Here is a 24,163-nt window from a genome sequence, read left to right as displayed (position 1 = left end):
AGCTCCAGTCATTTTCTGTTTCACAGCCCCAGTGTAACATCCAATACTATGTTGGTCTAGAATAGAAGTCTCAAACCATGTGGCTGATCTCCATGGGGAGGCTCAAACCCATTTAGGAGAAAGCAAAGGGAGAAAATCCTTCTTTTAAGAATGTACAAAGCTGGAGTATTCAATACTGAAGCATGCTTATGCTCAGCAAAGTGACTTGGTAAAGTCAACACTGTATGTATGTATTGGGCTACACTTTGGAGGAGATCCCAATAATTTGTTAAGGATGGTTTCAGAAGGTAGGTCTCCCTATGGTTCCATATTCATTCTGTCTCAAATATTTCCAGATTAAATTTGTTCAATTTACAAGTCAAAAGAGGATTATCTTTACATTTATTTTTTCTGGTGCTGTATACTTAGCCTGGAATCTGAAAAAACTCAGCTGCGCTCTGTTCTAAGATCACCAGGAATTACAATTCTGCCTTTGCCGCTTAGCTGACAATTTTGTTGATGATGCATGAGACAAAACAGAATCCACCCAGTCTCCCATAACCGTGTTAGCTCTGCAGTGCTAATAGAAATACAAAGTAGTTTGTGCCAGAAAAGTCAGCAGATCTGATTAAAAGAGAATAAAAAGCAAGGTGTTATGTACAAAACCACCATTTTATATAATCACTGTTCTGATAAGGGTTGCATTTTTTTTTAAACTGCATCACTGCTGAATGACCTACCAGACCCAGTCAGCTAATGCCTTTCTGGAGCATGACTGGGCATAGCGTACCATTCACATCCTGAACCACGGCTGGAAACTGTACATGCATATTCTATAGCTGCAAAGGCAGCTAAAACCAAGCGGGTTCCCTTGCTGAGGATGATTCCTAAGCCCCCACATGCAACATCCAGAAGGCAGCAGAGGCTAGGCAGCTCTGTGGACTCTGATAAAAGTGGATTTGAATTGTAATTTCTCCTTGGTTAAAATTCAATTTCTGCACAGAGAACAATTCTAGTACCTTACAATTTAACTACTCTGCCCTGCAGGGTGAATTCCACTTGAATTAGTTTCTTTGAAGATACTCCCTTCGTGCAGGACTGGTGGGATTTTACTCATGAAGGACCATACTATGGCCATCTGCAGCCGATCAGTAACGTTTGCAGGTAATGGATTGGGGGTTTGCTGTATAGAAGAGTGGCAGCACTATTGCCTAGTACAGGGCTAAGCTATTGTCTCCCACCACGTGATTTTGACAGGTCTCATTTTAGTGTCCAGTGGACAATCCTGTGTGTCTCTTCACAACACACGACCCAGCCTCTGTTGTACAACAACTCAGGGTGGAAAAACCTCTGGCCTCTGCAGGGAAACCGGGGAAGAGGCAGGACAGAACTGGGCGGCTAGCACTGCAGCTACCTGCCGAGGGAAACATCCGCTCATTCCTTTTCCCAGGCACAGGGTGGTTAGTAACCATCACGCAGAACAGTCCCTTTAACAACCCACAACTGGAAATAAAACAGCACCAAACATACTAAAACCTCATGCCCACCTTGGCATTGTTCGCTCCAGTTTGTCCAGGGATGGTACCAGCCTATCCTCCAGGATGTTGTGGATCACCTGCTCTACACTGTAGCTGTGCTCCTCCAGGCAGGCCAATATGAAGCCTTCCCCTAGGTCAGGCAGCAGATCTTTCACTTGAGAAATCAAAGAATCCAACTCCACCCCTGAGACCTTGGCAGCGGGTGCTGCAGTTGCTCCAGCACACTGTACATACCAAACATAAGGGGTGGAATTACTGAAAAGGGATCACAATACAGAGAGGCCATGTGTGCATGGAAACCGGGAAGGAGAGCAGTTAGGGTTATGAGAATAGAATCCAAATGGGGCCCTAGGCAGAGTCCATCAAGTACAAAATTAGGTATCAGAGTAACAGCCGTGTTAGTCTGTATTCGCAAAAAGAAAAGGAGTACTTGTGGCACCTTAGAGACTAACCAATTTATTTGAGCATGAGCTTTCGTGAGCTACAGCTCACTTCATCGGATGCATACTGTGCATCCAAATAAATTGGTTAGTCTCTAAGGTGCCACAAGTACTCCTTTTATTTTTGAGAATTAGGTATGCTGCTCTTTGAATCAGAGAGAGCTGGGATATTTTACAGCATCTTTTCCTCAAATAATATTAACAGGTATATGATGCATTATAGCTTCAAAATGCTTTACAAGCAACTCAAGGGCTCAGATATGTCAGTGATGGGAGCTGTATGAGTACTAGGTGGATTACGTTGATAGGAAACCCAAGACAAAAGGAATTAAGCAATCTGTCCAAGGCCAGTGGCAGAGCCAAAAGTAGAACCCAGTTTGTCTCATTACCGAGCTTATTCACCATGCTGCATTGAACAGGTGGGAGCAATTCAGTTTTGATTCGTCCATTTGGATTTGGAATACAGCCATTGCCCAAGAGCCAAGAAACAAACAAGACTCCTCGCCCCACCAAGGCACAATCAGTTAAGTAGAGACGGTGGGGGAGAACCATTACCCTTCCTGTCCACGCAGCTCCATACTCACATCATACTCCAAGTGGTATGCACCATCAAGCCCTTCTGAGTCCTTAGGAGCATTTTCCACCATCGCTGAAGCTCCATCAGGTACCATTGGTGGAGGTGGGCTTTTAATGACTGGTGTTTTTCTCCTCTCCACACCTTCCCAGGCACTTTCCACTGCTTGGAGGATATATGCTGTCCGGGTGTCATCCCTACAAGACTGCATTAAGGGCATTTCTCTGTGCTCTAGTCCAGATGCACCTGTTCAGACACCACATGTGAGTAGTTATGTGCTCTTTGAAGACTCCAAATCTGTGCCTACACTAGGCTTTTTCTAACAGCTTCCCCACCATTACTGGCACGGGTGCAGCTTAATCAGAGGTAGCAAGTGTGAGTGCGCCAATGTAGACAGGGCTAACAACATCCACCAGATTTTTAAAACACAGTGCAGTGTCCACCAGCAGAGAGAAAAGGATACAAGGCAGAGGATGCCTGCTGAAGCAGACTCACATCGTCTGCCACAGGAAACAGCTCATCATAGTCACGAAGAAACCTGAAAACACAAAAGCAAGTATATCAATCAAACTGAGGAGTGAATGAACTGCAGGGCTCCCTTGCTGCAAACCCTAACGCACTGCTGTAACCTCATCAGCACGCAGTCATGAACCCCACGACCTTGCAGACACTTCATCTCACACCCAGAAACAAACTCCAGAGTCTATCGCCAGGCCTAGTTTTGCATTCCATCATAATCCAGTCAACCTCCCCGCACCGCAATAGCCAATTATAACCCTCAACATGATGCTGTGACCCTCCAATGACCCAATGCCCAGTTAGAGAGGAGCACAATTTTGTGATTAAAACACCTGACCTGGGGGAGTTAGGAAATCTGGGTTGGATTCCCATCTCTGCCACTGACTCATTGTGTGTCCTTGGACAAGTCATTTAAATTTATGGTTCGGTTTCCCCATCTGTAGACTGGGGATAAATAATTGTCTGACAAGGTAGCTGACAAGGCAGCTATGATGGTTAATTCACTAACATACATACAAGGATCTGAAGAAGTGGGATCTGAAGAAAGATCTGTTGCATCTGAAGAAGTGGGGTTTTTACCCACGAAAGCTTATGCTCAAATAAATCTGTTAGTCTTTAAGGTGCCACCCGACTCCTTGTTGCTGACACAGCTCCCCCCGATACTTAACATGCATACAGCACTTTGAGAGCCCACAGCAAGAGGTGCTGGAGAAGTGCAAAGCATTATAACAGCCTCTGGCACCACACAGCATCCGCTGCAACACTACAATAAAGATTGTTCTAATTCTCTCTTACAGAACGTTTCCTAGCTAGACTGAAAGATTTCTAATTCCCACATGCATCAAAGTCCCTCATATACCAATGTCTTCCGCACTTTTAGTCCTGGGAACAGATATGGGAGGACAGTTATTCCTCCTTTGGGTCCCATTCTTTTGGATTTACCTCCTCTCCTGAAGCACTGAGGTGAAGATCTGCAGAAACTCTTCAATAAAGGGCTGAATATTCTCATAGCTGTAAGAGAGGACGCCATGGAACAGTGAGAAATTGAATTTCGAGCTGTACTTTTGAGAACATCACATTCCTCCTTCTGAACCTCCGTGACCTGCCTTGCTAGCCATGTTTGCCACATCTGAGGACCACGCTTACACCACAGCAAATCCCACTTGTTCAACAGATTTCATTCCAGTGGGATTTTTTGAGACTTTTTGTTTTAAAAAGCAGCAAATCATGAAACTGACCCAGCCTTCTCATGAGGCTTCAGTGACCATTTCAGCAAGCTGAACTTGGTCTTAAGGAAATAGGACTTTTGATAGGATTGCAACCATACTGCAAGGCAAGTGAGATTGCAGTGTGTGGCCCTAAAAGAAGTGAAAACGGAGTGGGGAGCGGAGGGGAGGGGCAGGTACTTATATTCCTAAGTACATTGAGATTCCTGCAAGACTGACCCTTCCATATAAGGTTATGGCACAGAACCTCCCAGACAATGTGTGATCTCTCTTTTGCTCACCTGTGTGAGGGCATATGCCAAACAAAGCCCACTTTATTGTACAGTCTCAAACGCCACTTGGTGCCGGTGCCTTGAGCATCACCACAGAGCCAAACGGATGTGACGGCTGAAAGCCGCCCTTCCCAGAATGCTCCTGCCAGTGTATTGGTGCCATACAGACACCCCTCTAGAAGCAGGATGTGTCACCTGCACAATAACCCCAGCTCCTGACAGCCCAGACTACCCAGCTCTGTCATTTGCTGCTGTTGCTGCCATCTACCTAAGGCAGTGTGGGTCGGGACCCCAAAGTGGGTTGCGACCCCATTTTAATGGGGTCACCAAGGCTGGCTTAGACTTGCTGGGGCCTGGGGCCAAAGCCAAAGCCCAAGGACTTCAGCCCTGGGCAGCGAGGCTCAGGTTGGACTTCGGCTTTGGTCCCCCCGCCTAAGGAGGTGGGGCTGGGGCTTTGGCCCTCCCACCTGGGGCAGCAGCACTCAGGCGGGCTCAGGCTTCGGTCCCCCCTCCTGGGGTCGCGTAGTAATTTTTATTGTCAGAAGGGGGTCCCGGTGCAATGAAGTTTGAGAACCCCTGAATTCTAAGGTATTAATATGGCCCCCAACCATTACCACAGTACTGTGCCTGAGCACTCACAGTCTTCAACGCACTTATCCTCTGAGGAAAGGCAGGACTGTTATCCCTGTTCTGCAGATGGGAACTGAGGCACAGAGAGGCTAAGTGACTTGCCCAGGGTCACACAGGGAACTGAACCCAGCTCCACCTCAACCACCGGAATGTCGTCTCCTTGAACAGATTGTATTGATGATAATTTGGGGTTAGTATTCAAGTATCAGAGGAGCTGCAGTGACATCAACAGCTCGGTGCAGGTTGTCTACAAACATTCATTCCAACAGCATAGAGGCAGCATGGTCCAGCGGAAAGGGCACTGACCTAAAAGTCCCAGGGTCTGGATCCTTCTCGTGACTCAGCACACATGGCCCTAAGTAAGCCACTTCACCTCTCTGTACCTCAATTGCCCCTTCTGTTAAATGAGGATACTCACCCCCCCTTTCAGAGGGGTAGCCGTGTTAGTCGGTATCGGCAAAAAAAAAAAAAAAACAGGAGTACTTGTGGCACCTTAGAGACTAACGAATTTATTAGGGCATAAGCTTTTGTGGGCTAAAACCTACTTCATTGGATGCATGCTGTGGAAAATACAGTAGGAAGATATTATACACAGAGAACATGAAACAATGGGTGTGGCCATACCAACTGTAGCGAGACTAATCAATTAAGGTGGGCTATTATCAGCAGGAGAAAAAAAAAACTTTTGTAGCCATAATTAGGATGGCCCATTTCAAACAGTTGACAAGAAGGTGTGAGTAACAGTAGGGGAAAATTAGCATGGGGAAATAGTTTTTACTTTGGGTAATGACCCATCCACTCCCAGTCTTTATTCAAGTCTAATTTAACCGTGTCCAGTTTGCAAATTAATTCCAATTCTGCAGTTTCTCGTTGGAGTCTGTTTTGGAAGGTTTTTTGTTGGAGAATTGCGACTTTCAGGTCTGAAATTGAGTGACCAAGGAGGTTGAAGTGTTCTCCAACTGGTTTTTGAATGTCTGATTTGTGTCCCTTTATTCTTTTGCGTAGAGACTGTCTGGTTTGGCCAATGTATATGGCACAGGGGCATTGCTGGCACATGTTGGCATATATCACATTGGTAGATGTGCAGGTGAATAAGCCTCTTATGGTGTGGCTGATGTGATTAGGTCCTATGATGGTGTTCCTTGAATAGATATGTGGACACAGTTGGCAACGAGCTTCCTTGCAAGGATAGGTTCCTGGGTTAGTGTTTTTGTTGTGTGGTTGCTGGTGAGTATTTGTTTCAGATTAGGGGGCTGTTTGTAAGCGAGGACTGGCCTGTCTCCCAAGATCTGTGAGAGTGAGGGATCGTCCTTCAGGATACGTTGTAGATCCTTGATGATGTGCTGGAGAGGTTTTAGTTGGGGGCAAAAGGTGACGGCTAGTGGCATTCTGTTACTTTCTTTGTTGGGCCTGTCCTGGAGTAGGTGACTTCTGGGTATTCTTCTGGCTCTGTCAATCTGTTTCTTCACTTCAGCAGGTGGGTACTGTAGTTTTAAGAATGCTTGATAGAGATCTTGTAGGTGTTTGTCTCTGTCTGAGGGGTTGGAGCAAATGTGGTTGTATCTTAGGGCTTGGCTGTAGACAATTGATCGTGTGGTGTGGTCTGCATGAAAGCTGGAGGCATGTAGGTAAGTATAGCAGTCTGTAGGTTTCCGGTATAGGGTGGTGTTTATGCGACCATCGCTTATTAGCACCAGGAAGTGGATCTCTTGTGTCCAGGAAGTGGATCTCTTGTGTGGACTGGGCCAGGCTGAGGTTGATGGTGGGATGGAAATTGTTGAAATCATGGTGGAATTCCTCAAGGGCTTCTTTTCCATGGGTCCAGATGATGAAGATGTCATCAATGTAGCGCAAGTAGGGGCATTAGGGGACAAGAGCTGAGGAAGCGTTGTTCTAAGTCAGCCATAAAAATGTTGGCATGCTGTGGGGCCATGCGGGTACCCATAGCAGTATACATTGTCGCCTGAAGGTATACATTGTCCCCAAGCATGAAATAGTTGTGAGTGAGGACAAAGTCACAAAGTTCAGACACCAGGTTTGCCGTGACATTATCGGGGATACTGTTCCTGACGGCTTGTAGTCCATCTTTGTGTGGAATGTTGGTGTAGAGGGCTTCTACATCCATAGTGGCCAGGATGGAGTTTTCTGGAAGATCACCGATGGATTGTAGTTTCCTCAGGAAGTCAGTGGTGTCTCGAAGATAGCTGGGAGTGCTGGTAGCACAGGGTCTGAGGAGGGAGACTACATAGACAGACAATCCTGCTGTTAGGGTGCCAATGCCTGAGATGATGGGGCGTCCAGGATTTCCAGGTCGGGGTTCTAGGGGTGTGTCTGTGCAGATTGTTCCTGTGCTTTTTCAGGGAGTTTCTTGAGCAAATGGTGTAGTTTCTTTTGGTAACCCTCAGTGGGATCAGAGGGTAATGGCCTGTAGAATTGTGGTGTTGGAGAGCTGCCTAGCAGCCTCTTGTTCATATTCCGACCTATTCATGATGACGACAGCACCTTCTTTGTCAGCTTTTTTGATTACGATGTCAAAGTTGTTCCCGAGGCTGTAGATGACATTGTGTTCTGCATGGCTGAGGTTATGGGGCAAGTGATGCTGCTTTTCCACAATTTCAGCATGTGCACATTGGCGGAAGTACTCTATGTAGAAGTCCAGTCTGTTGTTTTGACCTTCAGGAGGAGTCCACACAGAATCCTTCTTTTTGTAGTGTTGGTAGGAAGGTTTCTGTGGATTACTGTGCTGTTCAGAGGTGTGTTGGAAATATTCCTTGAGCCGGAGACATCAAAAATAGGATTCCAGGTCACCACAGAACTGTATCGTGTTCGTGGGGCAGAAGGACAGGCCCCAAGATAGGACAGACTCTTCTGCCGGGCTAAGAGTATAGCTGGATAGATTAACAATATTGTTGGGTGAGTTAAGGGAACCACTTGTTGTGGCCCCTTTTGGCATATAGTAGTTTAGATAGTTTAGTGTCCTTTTTCCTTTGTAGAGAAGCAATGTGTGTGCTGTAAATGGCTTGTCTAGTTTTTGTAAAGTCCAATCACGAGGAACTTTGTGTGGAAGGTTGGCTTTTTATGAGATTATGCAGTTTTGAGAGCTCATTCTTAATCTTTCCCTATTTGCTGTATGGGATGTTGATAGGTGGTTCCGCAGTTTCTTTGAGAGTGTGTGGCACAATCTCTCAGCATACTCTGTGTGGTATGTAGATTGTAAAGGATTTTTTACCTTCAGTCCTTTTGGTATGATGTCCATCTGGTTGTATTTGGAAAGGAATACAACAAAAATACTAACCCAGGAACCTATCCATGTGACAAAGCCTGTTGCCAACTCTGTCCACATATCTATTCAAGGGACATGATCATAAGACCTAATCACATCAGCCACACCATAAGAAGCTCTTTCACCTGCACATCTACCAATGTGATATATGCCATCCTGTGCCAGCAATGCCCCTCTGCATTGTACATTGGCCGAACCGGGCAATCTCTATGCAAAAGAATAAATGGACACAAGTCAGACGTCAAGAATTATAACATTCAAAAACCAGTCGGAGAACACTTCAACCTCCGTGGTCACTCAATTTCAGACCTGAAAGTCGCAATTCTCCAACAAAAAAACCTTCCAAAACAGACTCCAACGAGAAACTGCAGCACTGGAATTAATTTGCAATCTGGACAAGGTTAAATTAGGCTTGAATAAAGACTGGGAATGGATGGGTCATTACACAAAGTAAAAACTATTTCCCCATGCTATTTTCCCCCTACTGTTACTCACACCTTCTTGTCAACTAGTTTGAAATGGGCCATCCTGATAATGACTATAAAAGTTTTTTTTCTTCTGCTCATTGCCCACCTTAACTGATTAGTCTCGTTACAGTTGGTATGGCAACACCCATTGCTTCATGTTCTCTGTGTATATATATCTTCCTACTGTATTTTTCACTGCATGCATCCGATGAAGTGGGTTTTAGCCCACGAAAGCTTACGCCCACATAAATTTGTTAGTCTCTAAGATGCCACAAGTACTCCTCGTTTTTCACCCCCCTTTGTACAGCACTTGGAGATCTAGGGATGAGGACCATTACACGCTAGCTTTTCACTGGGGTGAAAATGGAATAAGGGCAAAAGCATCCATATCTAGATTTGAAAACATTCTTTTCAATGAGCTACAACACCATGTGGATTTCTGTGTGTTTCAGGTGTTGCTAAGGCGCTTAGCCCCATGATATCTAAGCACTAGCCTAGAAGTCACAAAATATCCTGTAGCCAACAAGAACATGTCCACTAGGACATGGCCTTATCCCACTCTGGAGGGGTCAAAACAAAGCCCAGTTTGTAAATGCTTTGGATCAGGGACAGTTTCATTCTAGATCTTTGTACAGCACCCAGCACAACAGGGCTCTGATTCCAATGGAGCCTTTGGGCACTACCCCAATATAAATCATAAATAATTCACCAGTAAGGCTGGAAATCTCAGGACTCTTCAACGGAGCAATTAAGTAACGGGGTCACTCCTAAGGATAGCACCCTACCAGTAGACCTGCAGTCTCAGCCACATAGTGCCTGTACCTGCTTTCTAAGATGGGCTGGAGGCAGATCTGGTTAATGAGAATATGAAAGATTTCCACCACCTTCTTCCTGGAATGAGAGAGCCTCCTCCACAAGTCAGCCAGTAAGCTTCAGAGAGAGAAAGAGCGAGAGTGCGAGAGCACGGAGTTAGTCTCAACACAAGAAAAAACCCATCTCTGTGGCTTGGGCCCTGCCCCCTTTGGAGGAGAAGCTGCATTAGCTGAGTCTACATGAACCATTAGACCAGGGTGAGCTGGGGTGTGACTCTACCCCGCACCAGCCTGCCGCACTCTAACTGACCTTGTGCACCCTGCTGACATGTGTTAACAGTCTGTTAGAGCACTTTGAGCTAGTCTTCTTTGAAACTCAAAAAAGAACGAGGAGTGCGCGTGGCACCTCAGAGACTAACAAATATATTTAGGCATAAGCTTTTGTGCGCTAAAACCCACTTCATCGGATGCATGCAGTGGAAAATACATATACACAGAGAACATGGAACAATGGGTGTTGCCATACCAACTCTAACAAGACTTATCAATTAAGGTGCCACAAGTACTCCTCGTTCTTTTCGCTATTAATTTATTTGTCTCGTTAGAGTTGCTATCACAACACCCATTTTTTCATGCTCTCTAGGTATATATATCTTCCTACTTTATTTTCCCCTGCATGCATCCGATGAAGTGGGTTTTAGCCCACAAAAGCTTATGCCCAAATAAATTGGTTAGTCTCTAAGGTGGCACAAGAACTCCTCGTTCTAGACTAACACGGCGAGCACTCTGAAATTTGAAACTGGACTAGATCAAAGCACTCTAATGAATTGTTAAACATATCAGCAGGGTTCACACAGACAGACTCCAGCAGGCTAGTATGGGGTAGATTCACACCCCAATTTGCCAGACTGTAAGGCAGAGGTGGGCATACTACAGCCCCTGGGACCGTCCTGCCCGGCCCTTGAGCTCCCAGCCAGGGAGCCAAGCCCCCGGCCGCTCCCCTGCTGTCCTCCCTCCCCCGCAGCCTCAGCTCGCTGCACCACCAACACTCTGGCCCATCGCTCCTGCCAGGCAGCGTGGCTGACTCCAGCTGGGCGGTGGGGCTGAGAGCTCCTGCCAGGCAGCGTGGCAGACTCCAGCTGGGCGGTGGGGCTGAGAGCTCCTGCCGGGCAGCGCAGCATGGTAAGGGGTGGAGAGCGGAGGGGTTGGATAAGGGGCAGGGGATCCTGGGGGGCAGTTGGATGGGGCGGAGGTTTGGGGGGGGTGTCAGGGGACAGGGGGGGGGGGCTGTCAGGGTGTGGGGGTGTGGATGGGGTCGGGGCAGTCAGGGGACAGGGAGCGGGGGGGCTGGATAGAGGGTGAGGTCCCTGGAGGTGGTTAGGGGCAGGGGTGTGGATAGGGGTCGGGGCAGTGAGGGGACAGGGAGCCGGGGGGGGGAGGGGGAGGGTGGATGGGTCAGGAGTTCTGAGGGGGGCAGTCAGGGGGCAGATAAGGGACGGGGGCCAGGCTGTTTGGGGAGGCACAGCCTTCCCTACCAGGCCCTCCATACAGTTTCGCAACTCCAATGTGGTCCTCGGGCCAAAAAAGTTTGCCCAACCCTGCTCTAAGGGGTTCTCAAACTGGGGGTCGTGACCCCTCAGAGGGTCACAAGGTTATTACATGGGGGTTGCGAGCTGTCTGCCTCCACCCCCAAACCTTGCTTCGCCTCCAGCATTTATAATAACGTTAATATAAAAAATGTGCTTTTAATTTATAAGGGGGGGTCATACTCAGAGACTTCCTGTGTGAAAGGGGTCAGCCATATAAAAGTTTGAGACCCTGATCTAACTGTTCATGTAAACAAGCCCACAGTCTGTCTCTGCTGCAAGGAGCAGACAGAACCATTTCACAATCTGTTTGAATACATATTCTAAACAAAGTTGCTCTATAAACATTTTTTAAGCACTGTTACGCTTGGTTCTCACTAGCTAAGCAAATGGTATTTAAACCACCTTAGCAAGAACTCTGCTTTCAAACACATTGGGGCAAATCTATGAATGGAAGTATACCGGCTCTTTTACATGCTTGCACTTTATTACAGATTTAGGATGCAACTACTTTGGGATAGTGCACTATGCCGAGCCTCTCCCTAGAAAGGAGGGAAGGATTTAATTAAAAATCCCACCAGATGGGAAAGAGGCTTTTTTTGAAGTCAGAAAAGCTTCTTCTTCAGGACTCTTGAGAAGAAGCCAAGAAAGGCAGAGAGAGACTAAGGAGATGGATGTGGAAGGGGAAATAGTGTTTTAATTTAGTGTAGGGGTGGTTCTCTCTGAAAAGAATGAGCAAATCTTCTCTGCACTTTTTACCTCTTATCCTCACATGTCCTCCTCTTAATTGCAGATTCCAGCTCAGGAAACGCGAGTTCATAAAATGAAGCCAGTCTGCAAAAACACGTAATAAAACAAGAACTGTCAACAGATGTTTTTAGAACACTTCATTAAAAAACATATCAAATGGGAATCTTGATATCGATATCTCCAGTCTCTCATTACTAGCAGTTCCAGCGCTGATCCTCAGTTCCTGCTCTGACCTTTGTTTCATTATAGCTTATTCCCAGAAATACAACTAAATAGATGTGAGGCTGGCAAACAGCAGCTCCCTTTGGATCTGTTCAGCACTTATGCTACAGCTGCAGCCGAATGAGATGGTTTCAAAGCATCCTGCTGCTGACTAGGCAAATGGTCTGAGCTACTCTAGAGCATTCTGCACTCACATCTGCAGCCCATGAAGAGTTGACAGACTGATGCACCCAAACTGAACTCCCTTCTTACTTCTGTTAGATCTCCTCTTTCCAATACTGCAGAGATCAGGGGAGCTAGACACAGAGGCTTTGACGGCAGACATGCTTGGTCCCATTTGCAGGGAGAGAGAACACACGCTCCTTTTGGGTCTTGGGAAGGAACAAAGGAACCACTTTGGCCTAGTACCTGGTTCTGAAAGCTAGACAGCCCATACACACCATTTTTACCTAGAGACAAAGCATCATGGGATGCAGATATACTTGCCCTCACCGAGAAACAACTGGGTTTGCTTCATGATTTGCTAGGGGTTTACAACTGATGGTTTATAGTTCTTTGTACAGAGGCTAAGACTGCAAAATGGTGTGTAGAGGATACACACACACTGCTCATAACTGGTCTCATATCAAGATGTTAACATGCCTCAAGGACACCAGTTTAACAACATAGCAGAAACCAGTTCATACTTCTAGGTCAGGACACAGAAGATTAGCAAGAGTGACAAGAGGATGATTTAGAAACCTTTTAGATTCTCAGAAAGGGACACATGCAAATCAGTATTCACCTGCCATACCCAAAAGAACCAGTGATTAGTCCAGATAGACAGTGCATTAATAAAATGCAGCTATCCCCTTAAAAGAGGGCAGGGCCATTTTAGTGTATTTCAGACAACAACAACAGAACTAAAAGCAACTGTTTTTTCCCCTTGGGTTACCAATCACCATAGTGCAGCTGTTTGGCCAGTCTAAACATTCACCAACAGTCCAATAATCTGACTACTGTAAATAGCATGACGACATACAATGGGGATAACCCTCCAGCAACCTACACTTCTTAGAGCTTAAAACCTCTTATCTTACCAAATGTAATGAGCCACATTTTTAAATCTACATCATCATTAATATCCACAATCAAGGCAATTGTGGCCAAAGCGACTGACTTAGCGTGTGATTGCCCACATCCTTATTAAAGGGACAGCCTGCAGAGACCACCGATCCCTGTACACAGTGCTGCCTACACCCAGATGACGATGGCATGCTAAACCCTGAAATCTTTATAGGACACACTGCAATATTACTGAGGAAGTGGCTGCAATCTGGTCCATTTTATGGAAATTAGGTACAAGCCAACCTCCTGGCAAATTGCCAAGGTACTCCTCAATTGGGGAAACTCTGGGCAACCCCTGTAGTGACCTGTTTTATTCTCCAAAAGACTACTCTACCATCAGAATAAACTGAGCAGCCTATTCTTTTAATGATAAATGTAAAGGGAAAGGACAAAACAGCACACTCGGCATTTATACTCCCCTAAGCCAAGCTGTCAGGAGCTAGACACGTACCTGTAACAGAAGTCATGTTTTTGGACAGTCTGACAGGCCAGGGGAAAGACATCAAGAAAGGCCCAAAGGGTAGTGCAAGTGTCACACAAGTACAGCACGATATCCTTCAATGCCTGGTAGAGAAAGAACTATTCATTATCCAAAAAGAGGAAAAAGTCACATCAAGTTGTCCTGGCAGCCTAATATTCTGAGACTAGTGCTAACGCACTGAGTTCACGGAAAAGCTGCTCTTTTGAGGGTGGGAAGAGAGTCTGAGCTCACAGCACAAATAAGATAGTCTACAAAAATTTAGGACAACAACTATATTAGCCCTTTTCTCCCTCAGAAGGCATAATGAAAGTGTCTGACTATTGATGCTCATTAAAGTTTCTAAGGCACTTTTGTTAAATTAGGGGGGCCCTGACCAAATCCCATTTTGCATAATGGCAATTTACCTCCTTAAGTCCCTCTGGAACTCCAGCTGGATACAGAATTCTTCCCCTTCTATCCTAAATGGTTGCACAACATTAGTGTTTGAACGTAAGGAGCTGACATGGTCCATTTTCAGTGGCAGCCAAAGTGATTGGGAGGTATTGCCAATACAGAGAAGGACCAGGATATCATACAGGAAGGTCTGGATGACCTTGTAAACTGGAGTAATAGTAATAGGATGAAATTTAATAGTGAAAAGTGCCAGGTCATGCATTTAGGGATTAATAACAAGAATTTCTGTTATAAACTGGGGACGCATTACGTGGAAGTAACAGAGAAGGAGAAGGACCTCGGAGTACTGGTCGATCACAGGATGACGATGAGCCGCCAATGTGATATGGCCGTCAAAAAAGCAAATGCGGTCTTGGGATGCATCAGGCAAGGTCCAGTAGAGATAAGGAGGTGTTAGTACTGTTATACAAGGCACTGGTGAGACCTCATTTGGAATATTGTGTGCAGTTCTGGTCTCCCATGTTTAAGAAAGATGAATTCAAACTGGAACAGGTACAGAGAAGGGCTACTCGGATGATCTGAGGAATGGAAAACCTGTCTTCTGAAAGGAGACTCAATGAGCTTGGCTTGTTTAGCCTAACCAAAAGAAGCCTGAGGGGAGATATAATTGCTCTCTCTAAATATATCAGAGGGATAAATACCATGGAGGGAGAAGAATTATTTAAGCTCAGTACCAATGTGGACACAACAACAAATGGATATAAACTGGCCATCAGGAAGTTTAGACTTGAAATTAGACGAAGGTTTCTAACCAAGAGAAGAGTGAAGTTCTGGAACAGCCTTCCAAGGGAAGCAGTGGGGGCAAACGACATATCTGGCTTCAAGACAAAGCTTGATAAGTTTATGGAAGAGATGTTATGATGGGATAGCCTAATTTTGGCAATTAATTGATCTTCGACTACTAGTGGTAGATATGCCCAATGGCCTGTGATGGGATGTTAGATGGGGTGGGATCTGAGTTACTACAGAGAATTCTTTCCTGGTTGTCTGGCTGGTGAGTCTTGCCCACATGCTCAGGGTTTAGCTGATCGCCATATTTGGGGTCAAGAAGGAATTTTCCTCCAGGGCAGATTGGCAGAGGCCATGGGGGTTTTTTGCCTTCCTCTGCAGCATAGGGCACAGGTCACTGGCTGGAGGATTCTCTGCACCTTGAAGTCTTTAAACCACAGTTTGAGGACTTCAATAGCTCAGACATAAGTTAGGGGTTTGTTACAGGAGTTGGTGGGTGAAATTCCGTGGCCTGCGTTGTGCAGGAGGTCAGACTAGATGGTCATAATGGTCCCTTCTGACCTTAAAGTCTATGATTCTTCTACATCAGAGGTTCCCAAACTTTTTTGCTGTGCTCCCCCTTCAACATGGGAGTCACATAACATGCCCTCACTCCACCCCACCCCCAACATCCACCCATCTGGGAAGTGACTGAGGGGAGCAGACAGCTCCCACTCAGGTGTCAGCAGGACACTGCAGGAGTGAAATCAGGAAGGCCAAATCACACCTGGAGTTGCAGTTAGCAAGAGATGTTAAGAGTAACAAGAAGGGTTTCTTCAAGTATGTTAGCAATAAGAAGAAAGTGAAGGAAAGTGTCGGCTCCTTACTGAATGAGGGAGGCAACCTAGTGACAGAGGATGTGGAAAAAGCTAATGTACTCAATGCTTTTCTTGCCTCTGTCTTCACGAACAAGGTCAGCTCCCAGACTACTGCACTGGGCAGCACAGCATGGGGAGGAGGTGACCAGCCCTCTGTGGAGAAAGAGGTGGATCGGGACTATTTAGAAAAGCTGGACGAGCACAAGTCCATGGGGCCGGATACGCTGCATCCGAGAGTGCTAAAGGAGTTGGCGGATGTGATTGCAGAGCCATTGGCCATTATCTTTGAAAACGGATGGCGATTGGGGGAAGTCCCGGATGACTGGGAAAAGGCTAATGTTGTGCCCATCTTTAAAAAAGGGAAGGAGGAGGATCCAGGGAACTACAGGCCAGTCAGCCTCACCTCAGTCCCTGGAAAAATCATAGAGCAGGTCCTCAAAGAATCAATTCTGAAGCACTTAGAGGAGAGGAAAGTGATCAGAAACAGTCAGCACGGATTCACCAAGGGCAAGTCATGCCTGACTAATCTAATTGCCTTCTATGACGAGATAACTGGCTCTGTGGATGAGGGCAAAGCAGTGGACTTATTATTCCTTGACTTGAGCAAAGCCTTTGATACGGTCTCCAACAGTATTCTTGCCAGAAAGTTAAAGAAGTATGGGCTGAATAAATGGACTATAACGTGGATAGAAAGCTGGCTAGATCGTCGGGCTCAACGGGTAGAGATCAATGGCTCCATGTCTAGTTGGCAGCCGGTATCAAGTGGAGTGCCCCAAGGGTCGGTCCTGGGGCCGGTTTTGTTCAATAGCTTCATTAATGATCTGGAGGTTGGCGTGGATTGCACCCTCAGCAAGTTTGCAGATGACATTAAACTGGGAGGAGTGGTAGATATGCTGGAGGGTAGGGATAGGATACAGAGGGCCCTAGACAAATTTGAGGATTAGACCAAAAGAAATCTGATGAGGTTCAACAAGGACAAGTGCAGAGTCCTGCACTTAGGATGGAAGAATCCCATGCACTGCTACAGACTAGGGACTGAGTGGCTAGGCAGCAGTTCTGCAGAAAAGGACCTAGGGGTTACAGTGGACGAGAAGCTGGATATGAGTCAACAGCGTGCCCTTGTTGCCAAGAAGGCTAACAGCATTTTGGGATGTATAAGTAGGGGCATTGCCAGCAGATCGAGTGACATGATTGTTCCCCTCTATTCGACATTGGTAAGGCCTCATCTGCAGTACTGTGTGCAGTTTTGGGCCCCACACTACAAGAAGGATGTGGAAAAATTGGAAAGCGTCCAGCGGAGGGCAACAAAAATTATTAGGGGACTGGAACACATGACTTATGAGGAGAGGCTGAGGGAACTGGGATTGTTTAGTCTCCAGAAGAGAAGGGTGAGTGGGGATTTGATAGCTGCTTTCAACTACCTGAAAGGGGATTCCAAAGAGGATGGATCTAGACTGTTCTCAGTGGTGGCAGATGACAAAACAAGGAGTAATGGTCTCAAGTTGCAATGGGGGAGGTTTAGGTTGGATATTAGGAAAATCTTTCTCACTAGGAGGGTGGTGAAGCACTGGAATGGGTTACCAAGGGAGGTGGTGGAATCTCCTTCCTTTGAGGTTTTTAAGGTCAGGCTTGACAAAGCCCTGGCTGGGACTATTTAGTTGGGGATTGGTCCTGCTTTGAGCAGGGGGTTGGACTAGATGACCTCTTGAGGTCCCTTCCAACCCTGATATTCTATGATCCCCAGACGACACCATGGCATGGATCCAACCAGGGCTCCTCACCCTCCCTCCCGCAAGTCCAGAGTCCCTCGCTCCTACAGGCTTCAGAGGATTTAAAAACACATGGAGCTGTGGCCAGCCAGGCATCTGGGCCCTGTGGGCTGGGTAGCAGTGGGCACAGCACGCAGGGAGTCCCCAGTGGTCAGAGAGGGGAGGAAGTGGCTGCTGCCAGGGCAGGGTAGCGTGGTGTGAGTCTGGGGTAGACCTGCACTCCACCACCACTACCAGGACTCCCTGTGTGCTCTCCCTGCTGTTCCCCTCTCCCGGACACTTAGCCAGCTGCAACCCCACACCTACCTCGTGCCCCCGATAACCTCATCATGCCCCTACTGGGGGGTGGGCCTCACAGTTTGAAAACTAATCCTATATATGGTTTGTACTGTTAAAATGTCTGGAGATTTACGTTAGATTATAAACTCTTTTAATATGCGCTTGTACAGCACCTAGCCCAATGGGGCCCTTTCCTGCACCATGGCTATACAACTAATAATTTTGAAGGAAGGGGCTATTTTAATGCAAGGTCGTCATCATAAAGCGATTTTGCAGTTACTCAGATCCTTGATATTGCTTTATTTCGTAATATTCCCTTTCACACTGCTTAGCAGGGGTTGGAAAGGAAAGGAAATAAAGGTCATACCAGAATTTATCGGGGGAAAGGCAACCCAAAATGAATAGAAGAACAAAGAATATGGAACTCCGTCACATGATAAGCACTGAAACAATGTCTAGGAGCCATATGCTTAATGAGACCTAAGTATCTGGGAACCATTTGACTCAATGCGGGTTAACAGTCTGTGGTTAGCTTAGCAAAAAAGCTATGTACACGGCGGGAAAGGTTACAGCAATAACTCCACCTGGAGAGGCATGGTACTAGGAGTCACTTTGACTCTTTCTTCCAATTTCTGGGGCTTGGCTGAGGCCCCATCACATTGCAAGCCACACTCCTGCAGAACGTTGTTGAACACCTGGATCACAAAGAGCAAACCATTATTACATCAGACAGGCAAATGCACCCAGTGTGTTCTATCTCGTCAGCAGTCCTTTTATGACTGTCAGCTGAACTGAACAAAAGACATTGCTATTTACACACAATAGAGAGCTGCCTAACCTGAAAGCAGGGACAAATTTATCTGTATCTTTCTCTCTCAGCCTAGAACTTAAGAAACAACTATTACATTTGCATCTTTGGAGATTTGCCATCCTCCTCCCTCCAACAGAGCAGACTATAAGATGAACAGAGGGGCCACAGGCATTTTTGAAGTTGAGTATTTGGATTTATACTGCTTTTCCTTTAAATCACCAAGTGGACTTTGGACTGGTATATGCGTGCATGCAAATATCCCGATGCTCTTTCTGTGATAGTGTTAATTAACAAAACATCTAACACACAGTATGCAAAGCAGAGCTCTGTAAACCCAAAGTAATTGCTTCAAGACATACACCACATACAATGGGCAGAATCTTCACTGCCCTTCAAATAACTGTTTTGAATGGATAATCTGGCATCACAGAGCACTTTTACATGTGACACCATCTCTCACACAAGTGCTCCTGGACCGCTGAGTTTAGTACATCCGAAGCGTGATAGAGATGGAGACACCAGAGAGAACAGAAAGCCATCCCAGCTGTCTCGACAAAATTACTTTTTAAAATTTATTTGTTTGAGGACTAAAACACAAATTTTCCCATTGCAATGATGCCAAGGTACCTTGATTCATATTCAAATTAAATACGAGCATAGCCACGTCAGTGTGGGGAAATTCTTATTGCTCAGAGCAACGAAAGCTCAGAACATTGGACCTGGCTAATATCTGTATAGGAGCAATTTATGTATCTTGGTCCCAAAGATATTTTCATTCTCTCCTGTGAGCTTACTGGGTGTGATCACAAGTGTAAATGTCTCAGTCTCTTGTACTTGGGCAGGGGGAAATGGGCACTTCCTATATGAACTATCTAGCACAGGAAGTCCCAAGGATTCGCAGCAAGGATAGTGTCATAAACAGGTAGGATGTGAGGGGGTTAGCTGTGAGTAAACCATTGTAGATAAAAGCCATCTAACATCGGCTGGTATAATTCAGGGGATCAATTACAAAGAAACACAAACAATTCTTCCAGCCTGCAACTATGCCTCCTGGGACTGTGTCAGAGCCTCCCCTGGAGGCTCAGAAAACCACCCCAAGCCAGATAAAGAGGCAGTACCTGTAGGATTGTGGGCACCGTCTCATTCAAGTCCCTGAAGTAACTTGATTGCTGAGTGAAGATGTTTTCTGAAAGAAGAGGAGGAAAAAATCCATTCCAGATTAATTCAAACGTTCAGCCCAACAAGCAGCCTCACACCAAGCAACGTCCTTATGTACTATCCACAGCATCTTCTCTAAAAATAAGACTTGTAACCACCCAGGGTGGAACTATTGACCTATACCCACCACAAGTACAGTGCTTGTTCCTATATAGCTGACCATCTCCTAACAGTTCAGTACAGCTGGAGAACGTAAGAATGGCCATATTGGATCAGGCCAAAGGTCCATCCAGCCCAGTATCTTGTCTTTCAACAGTGGCCAGTGCTAGGTGCCCCACAGGGAATGAACAGAACAGGTAATCATTGAGTGATCCACCCTCTGTCGCCCGTTCCCAGCTTTTGGCAAAGAGGCTCGGGACACCATCCCTGCCCATCCTGGCTAATAACCATTGATGGACTTATCTCCAGTAACTTATCTAGTTCTTTTTTTAACCCTGTTATAATCTTGGCTTTCACAACATCTTCTGGCAAGGAGTTCCACAGACTGACTGGGCATTGTGAGAAAAAAATACTTCCTTTTGTCTGTTTTAAAGCTGCTGCCTATTAATTTCATTTGGTGACCCCTAATTCTTGTGTTATGAGAAGAAGTAAATAATACTTCCCTATTTATTTTCTCCACACCAGTCATGATTTTATAGATCTCTATCATATTCCCCCTTAGCTGTCTCTTTTCCAAGCTGAAAAGTCCCAGCCTTATTAATCTCTCCTCATATGGAAGCTGTTCTATACCCCTAGTCATTTTTGTTGCCCTTTTCTGTACCTTTTCCAATTCCATTATATCTTTTTTGAAATGGGGCGACCACATCTGCACACACTATTCAAGATGTGGGCATAGCATGGATTTATATAGCGGCAATATGATATTTTCGGTCTTATTTTCTATGCTTTTTCTTAATGATTCCCAATATTCTGTTCACTTTTTTGACTGCCTCTGCACATTGAGTGGATGTTTTCAGAGAACTATCCACAATGACTCCAAGATCTCTTTCTTGAGTGGTAACAGCTAATTTAGACTCCATCATTTTGTATGTATAGTTGGGATTATGTTTTTCAATGTGCATTGCTTTATATTTATCGAAAGTGAATTTCATCTGCCATTTTGTTGCCCAGTCACCCAGTTTTGAAAGATCCTTTTGTAGCTCTTCGCAATCTGCCTGGGACTTAACTATCTTGAGCAGTTTTGTATCATCTGCAAATTTTCCCACCTCACTACTTACCCCTTTTTCCAGATCATTTATGAATATGTTAAATAGGACTGGGCCCAGTACAGACCCCTGGGGGACACCACTATTTACCACTCTCCATTCTGAAAACTAACCATAGATTCTTACCCTTTGTTTCCTATCTTTTAACCAATCCATGAGAGGACCTTCCCTCTTATCCCATCACATCTTATTTTGCTTAAGAGCCTTTGGAGGGCTGGTAATGAGAATGTTCATTAGAACACATTGTCCAAGACGCTAGATGATTCAAGCACTGCACGGTTGGTTGAGTCAGTAAATAATATCACTAAATGCTCCTAGTTCCTTTATTTGACAGCTGTAGTTGAGTTTTAATTGCTAATTCCATGTATGCCAGCAAATGTTCTGTAGCATATTTTTTAAAGGTAACAAGGCCTTATCTTAATAACATAAGACTAGGTATTGCTCTCATTATCTTTTCAAAATATTCTGCAGAATAGCAGAGTGCTGTAAATCTTAACTGAGCAGTGGAGAGACATTGATTGCCCTTTTTCCATGAATTACCAGACATGCTGTACAGATTACCATGGTTCCACCACAAGGACAAACCTCTTGCAGAGTTTACACATGTGTGTAAGACCTGTGAAAAATGTTTCACAGAGAAGAATAAGGACAGGAAAAATCTGATTTTATGCATTTGCACACCTGAATTGCACATGCAGACACCATGATTGCATACACAAACAGCCAGGTAGACATGTCACAGGACATCTGTGTGCACAATTACTGCTGTTGCACACACAATCACAGTAATTGCATGTACTATTTAGACTAGGTTTTTGAAACATAGACTTAAAAAAAAAGAAAAGAAAAAAGAACATTTTGATAACTCCTCTAAAGGGCCTTTTTGGGGGGGTGTCTCCTGCATTTGGGGCACAGTAGAGTGAGCTTATGTCAAGAGACCCTGGAAAGAAAAAAGAAAAAGAAAAACAAAAAAAAAGAGGAGAAAGATCAGCATTCAAAAGTCAAAGTGCTGAGGCCTGGAAATTTGGCAAAAATCTTGTTTGAACAGCCTGTGTCAGAAGATTTCTCATACTTCCCATTTTAGCTTGGATTGAATGAAAAATCCAATAATAGCCATCTTTCAAAGGAAGGAAAAAAGTTAAATTATTCAAACTTCAGAACAGTCTGGGTTTGAATTTTAGATGAAGGATTCTAGATCTTATTGTATCCAAAACTACGTGCTCCACCAGCCCTGCTCAGGTGGAAGTTAAGGATCGCAGATGGCCCCTTATGAAAAGAATAGGGATAAATGCAGTGTCCAGACCAACTCGTCCTCTGACCATAAAACAGGTTCTAATGTCCAAGGCTGAGCTGTTGCTAAACGTATAATTGCTGCTGTGTTTGCTGACACAGACACAGGCAGAGCAGTGATGAATTCAGTGGGTAAAGTGCTTTGAGATACTTTGCAACTAACAGGGACTCTATGAAAATCAAGTTCTGTTTTTCCAGTTCAAGTTCTCTGTAGTCACAGAACAATTACATTGTGTGTTTTGTCTAGCTGCCAGCTACAGGAGCAAAAGGACCAATCTTAGCAGTCAGACTGCTCCCCCTTCCCTCATCCTGCAAAGAATAAGGCTTTCTGGACTTTCTCCTCACCCCCAGGATCGTCCATGTTCCTTGTGGAAGCACAGAGTCCCTTTACAGTCTCAGAGCTGCATTTTAACTAGCCAGAGGAGTTACTGTTGAGCAATAAAGAGACCCTGTAGCAGATCTACCCTAGGAAGCAAGAGGGACTATGAAACAAACCTAGCTCTCCCAAACAGCAAAGTGTAATCCCCTCTCCACATCACCCATAAATAAAGATGGTTCACAAGAAAGTAAAAGAAAACTTGTCTTATTCAGAAATCCCAATTTCTTATTTTAGAAGGAAGAGTTTGTTCTGAGGTTGCTTCACTCAGTAGCAATCCCACCCCCTTCAATGCCTGCCTTTCAGAGAACAACTAGAAAGCCTCAAGCAACAAGCTGTCCCCAGCTTTGACTAACCAATCATCTTCTGAAGCAGGGAGCCATTTCCTTTCCCAAAGAGCACACACAGATCCAGAATCTTAGGGATGTCAAACAGGAAGTTATTGTAAAGAATTTCTCCAAAAACAGAAGGTGTGATGAAGTGTTCCTATTAAAAACAAGAGAAACCAGATTAAAAAAAAAAAAAGACAAAATAAACTTCTAACAACTTGAAAGAGAATCCATATTCTACTCTGCATAGGGTTACCATATTTCAGGTTCCCAAAAAGAAGACAATGTGGGAGGTGGAGTTGGGAGGAGGGGGTATCTGGGGGATGCTGGAGGGGTGTGTGTGTACTGGAAGAGGGGGATGCTTCAGGGGTTTCCTGTAGCCTCACTCTCGAGGTGGGGGGCAGTGTCACTCCCTATCACCGTGGCAGGGTAACTGGCATGGGCCCAGGATGCAGCACCTCCCAGCCTCTCCCCCACCCCAAGGCTGGGAGCTGGGGCCTGGGTGGGCAGGATCCAGCAGCTGTGGCTGCAAGGAAGTAACCAATCAGCTGCAGCGACCAATCATGGAATGGAGACAGCTCTTTCTGAGATGCAACATCAGCTAGTTAGGTCACAAAAATCCAGACGTTGCCTCTTATTTGAAAAATCCACTCAGACAGAGGGTGGAGGATCAAAAAAGAAAAAATGTCCAGATGTATGGTAACCCTAACTCTGCAAGGATTAAAGCATTTACAGTAATACCTATGCATTGTCGAACATCTTTAACCCAAGCACCTCAAAGATATCAAGACTACCACCCCGGGAGGTAGGCAAGCATTTTACAGATTTGGAAGCCAAGGCACTGAGGAATTAAGTTCCTTGCCTAAAATCACTTCATCAGTGGCACAGATAGGAACAGAACCCAGGACTCCTGATTTACATCTCTGTGCGCCAAACCCCTACACCAACTCCATCTTCCAGA

General features: G+C 45.4%; 1 protein-coding gene across 11 annotated transcripts in view; it reads right to left on the bottom strand.

Moving 5' to 3' along the window:
* ASCC2 (activating signal cointegrator 1 complex subunit 2) overlaps window positions 1–24,163 on the bottom strand; it is a 48,233-nt gene that overhangs the window by 16,315 nt on the left and 7,755 nt on the right. For all 11 annotated transcript variants that reach the window (XM_073313084.2, XM_073313073.2, XM_073313079.2 and 8 more), the window contains 10 exons: window positions 23,230–23,359; window positions 19,903–19,970; window positions 18,558–18,668; window positions 13,857–13,969; window positions 12,086–12,160; window positions 9,751–9,858; window positions 3,993–4,061; window positions 2,995–3,069; window positions 2,542–2,728; window positions 1,527–1,741 (listed from right to left, as the gene is read on the bottom strand). In XM_073313084.2, the coding sequence (XP_073169185.1) occupies window positions 1,527–1,741; window positions 2,542–2,728; window positions 2,995–3,069; window positions 3,993–4,061; window positions 9,751–9,858; window positions 12,086–12,160; window positions 13,857–13,969; window positions 18,558–18,668; window positions 19,903–19,970; window positions 23,230–23,359 (1,151 nt within the window). The remainder of the gene's footprint in view (window positions 1–1,526; window positions 1,742–2,541; window positions 2,729–2,994; window positions 3,070–3,992; window positions 4,062–9,750; window positions 9,859–12,085; window positions 12,161–13,856; window positions 13,970–18,557; window positions 18,669–19,902; window positions 19,971–23,229; window positions 23,360–24,163) is intronic.

The sequence above is a fragment of the Lepidochelys kempii genome, chromosome 15 (assembly GCF_965140285.1).
Source record: "Lepidochelys kempii isolate rLepKem1 chromosome 15, rLepKem1.hap1, whole genome shotgun sequence".
Lineage (NCBI taxonomy): Eukaryota > Metazoa > Chordata > Testudines > Cheloniidae > Lepidochelys > Lepidochelys kempii.
The sequence above is the reverse complement of the archived record's forward strand: the minus strand, read 5'-3'. Positions and strand labels throughout refer to the sequence as shown.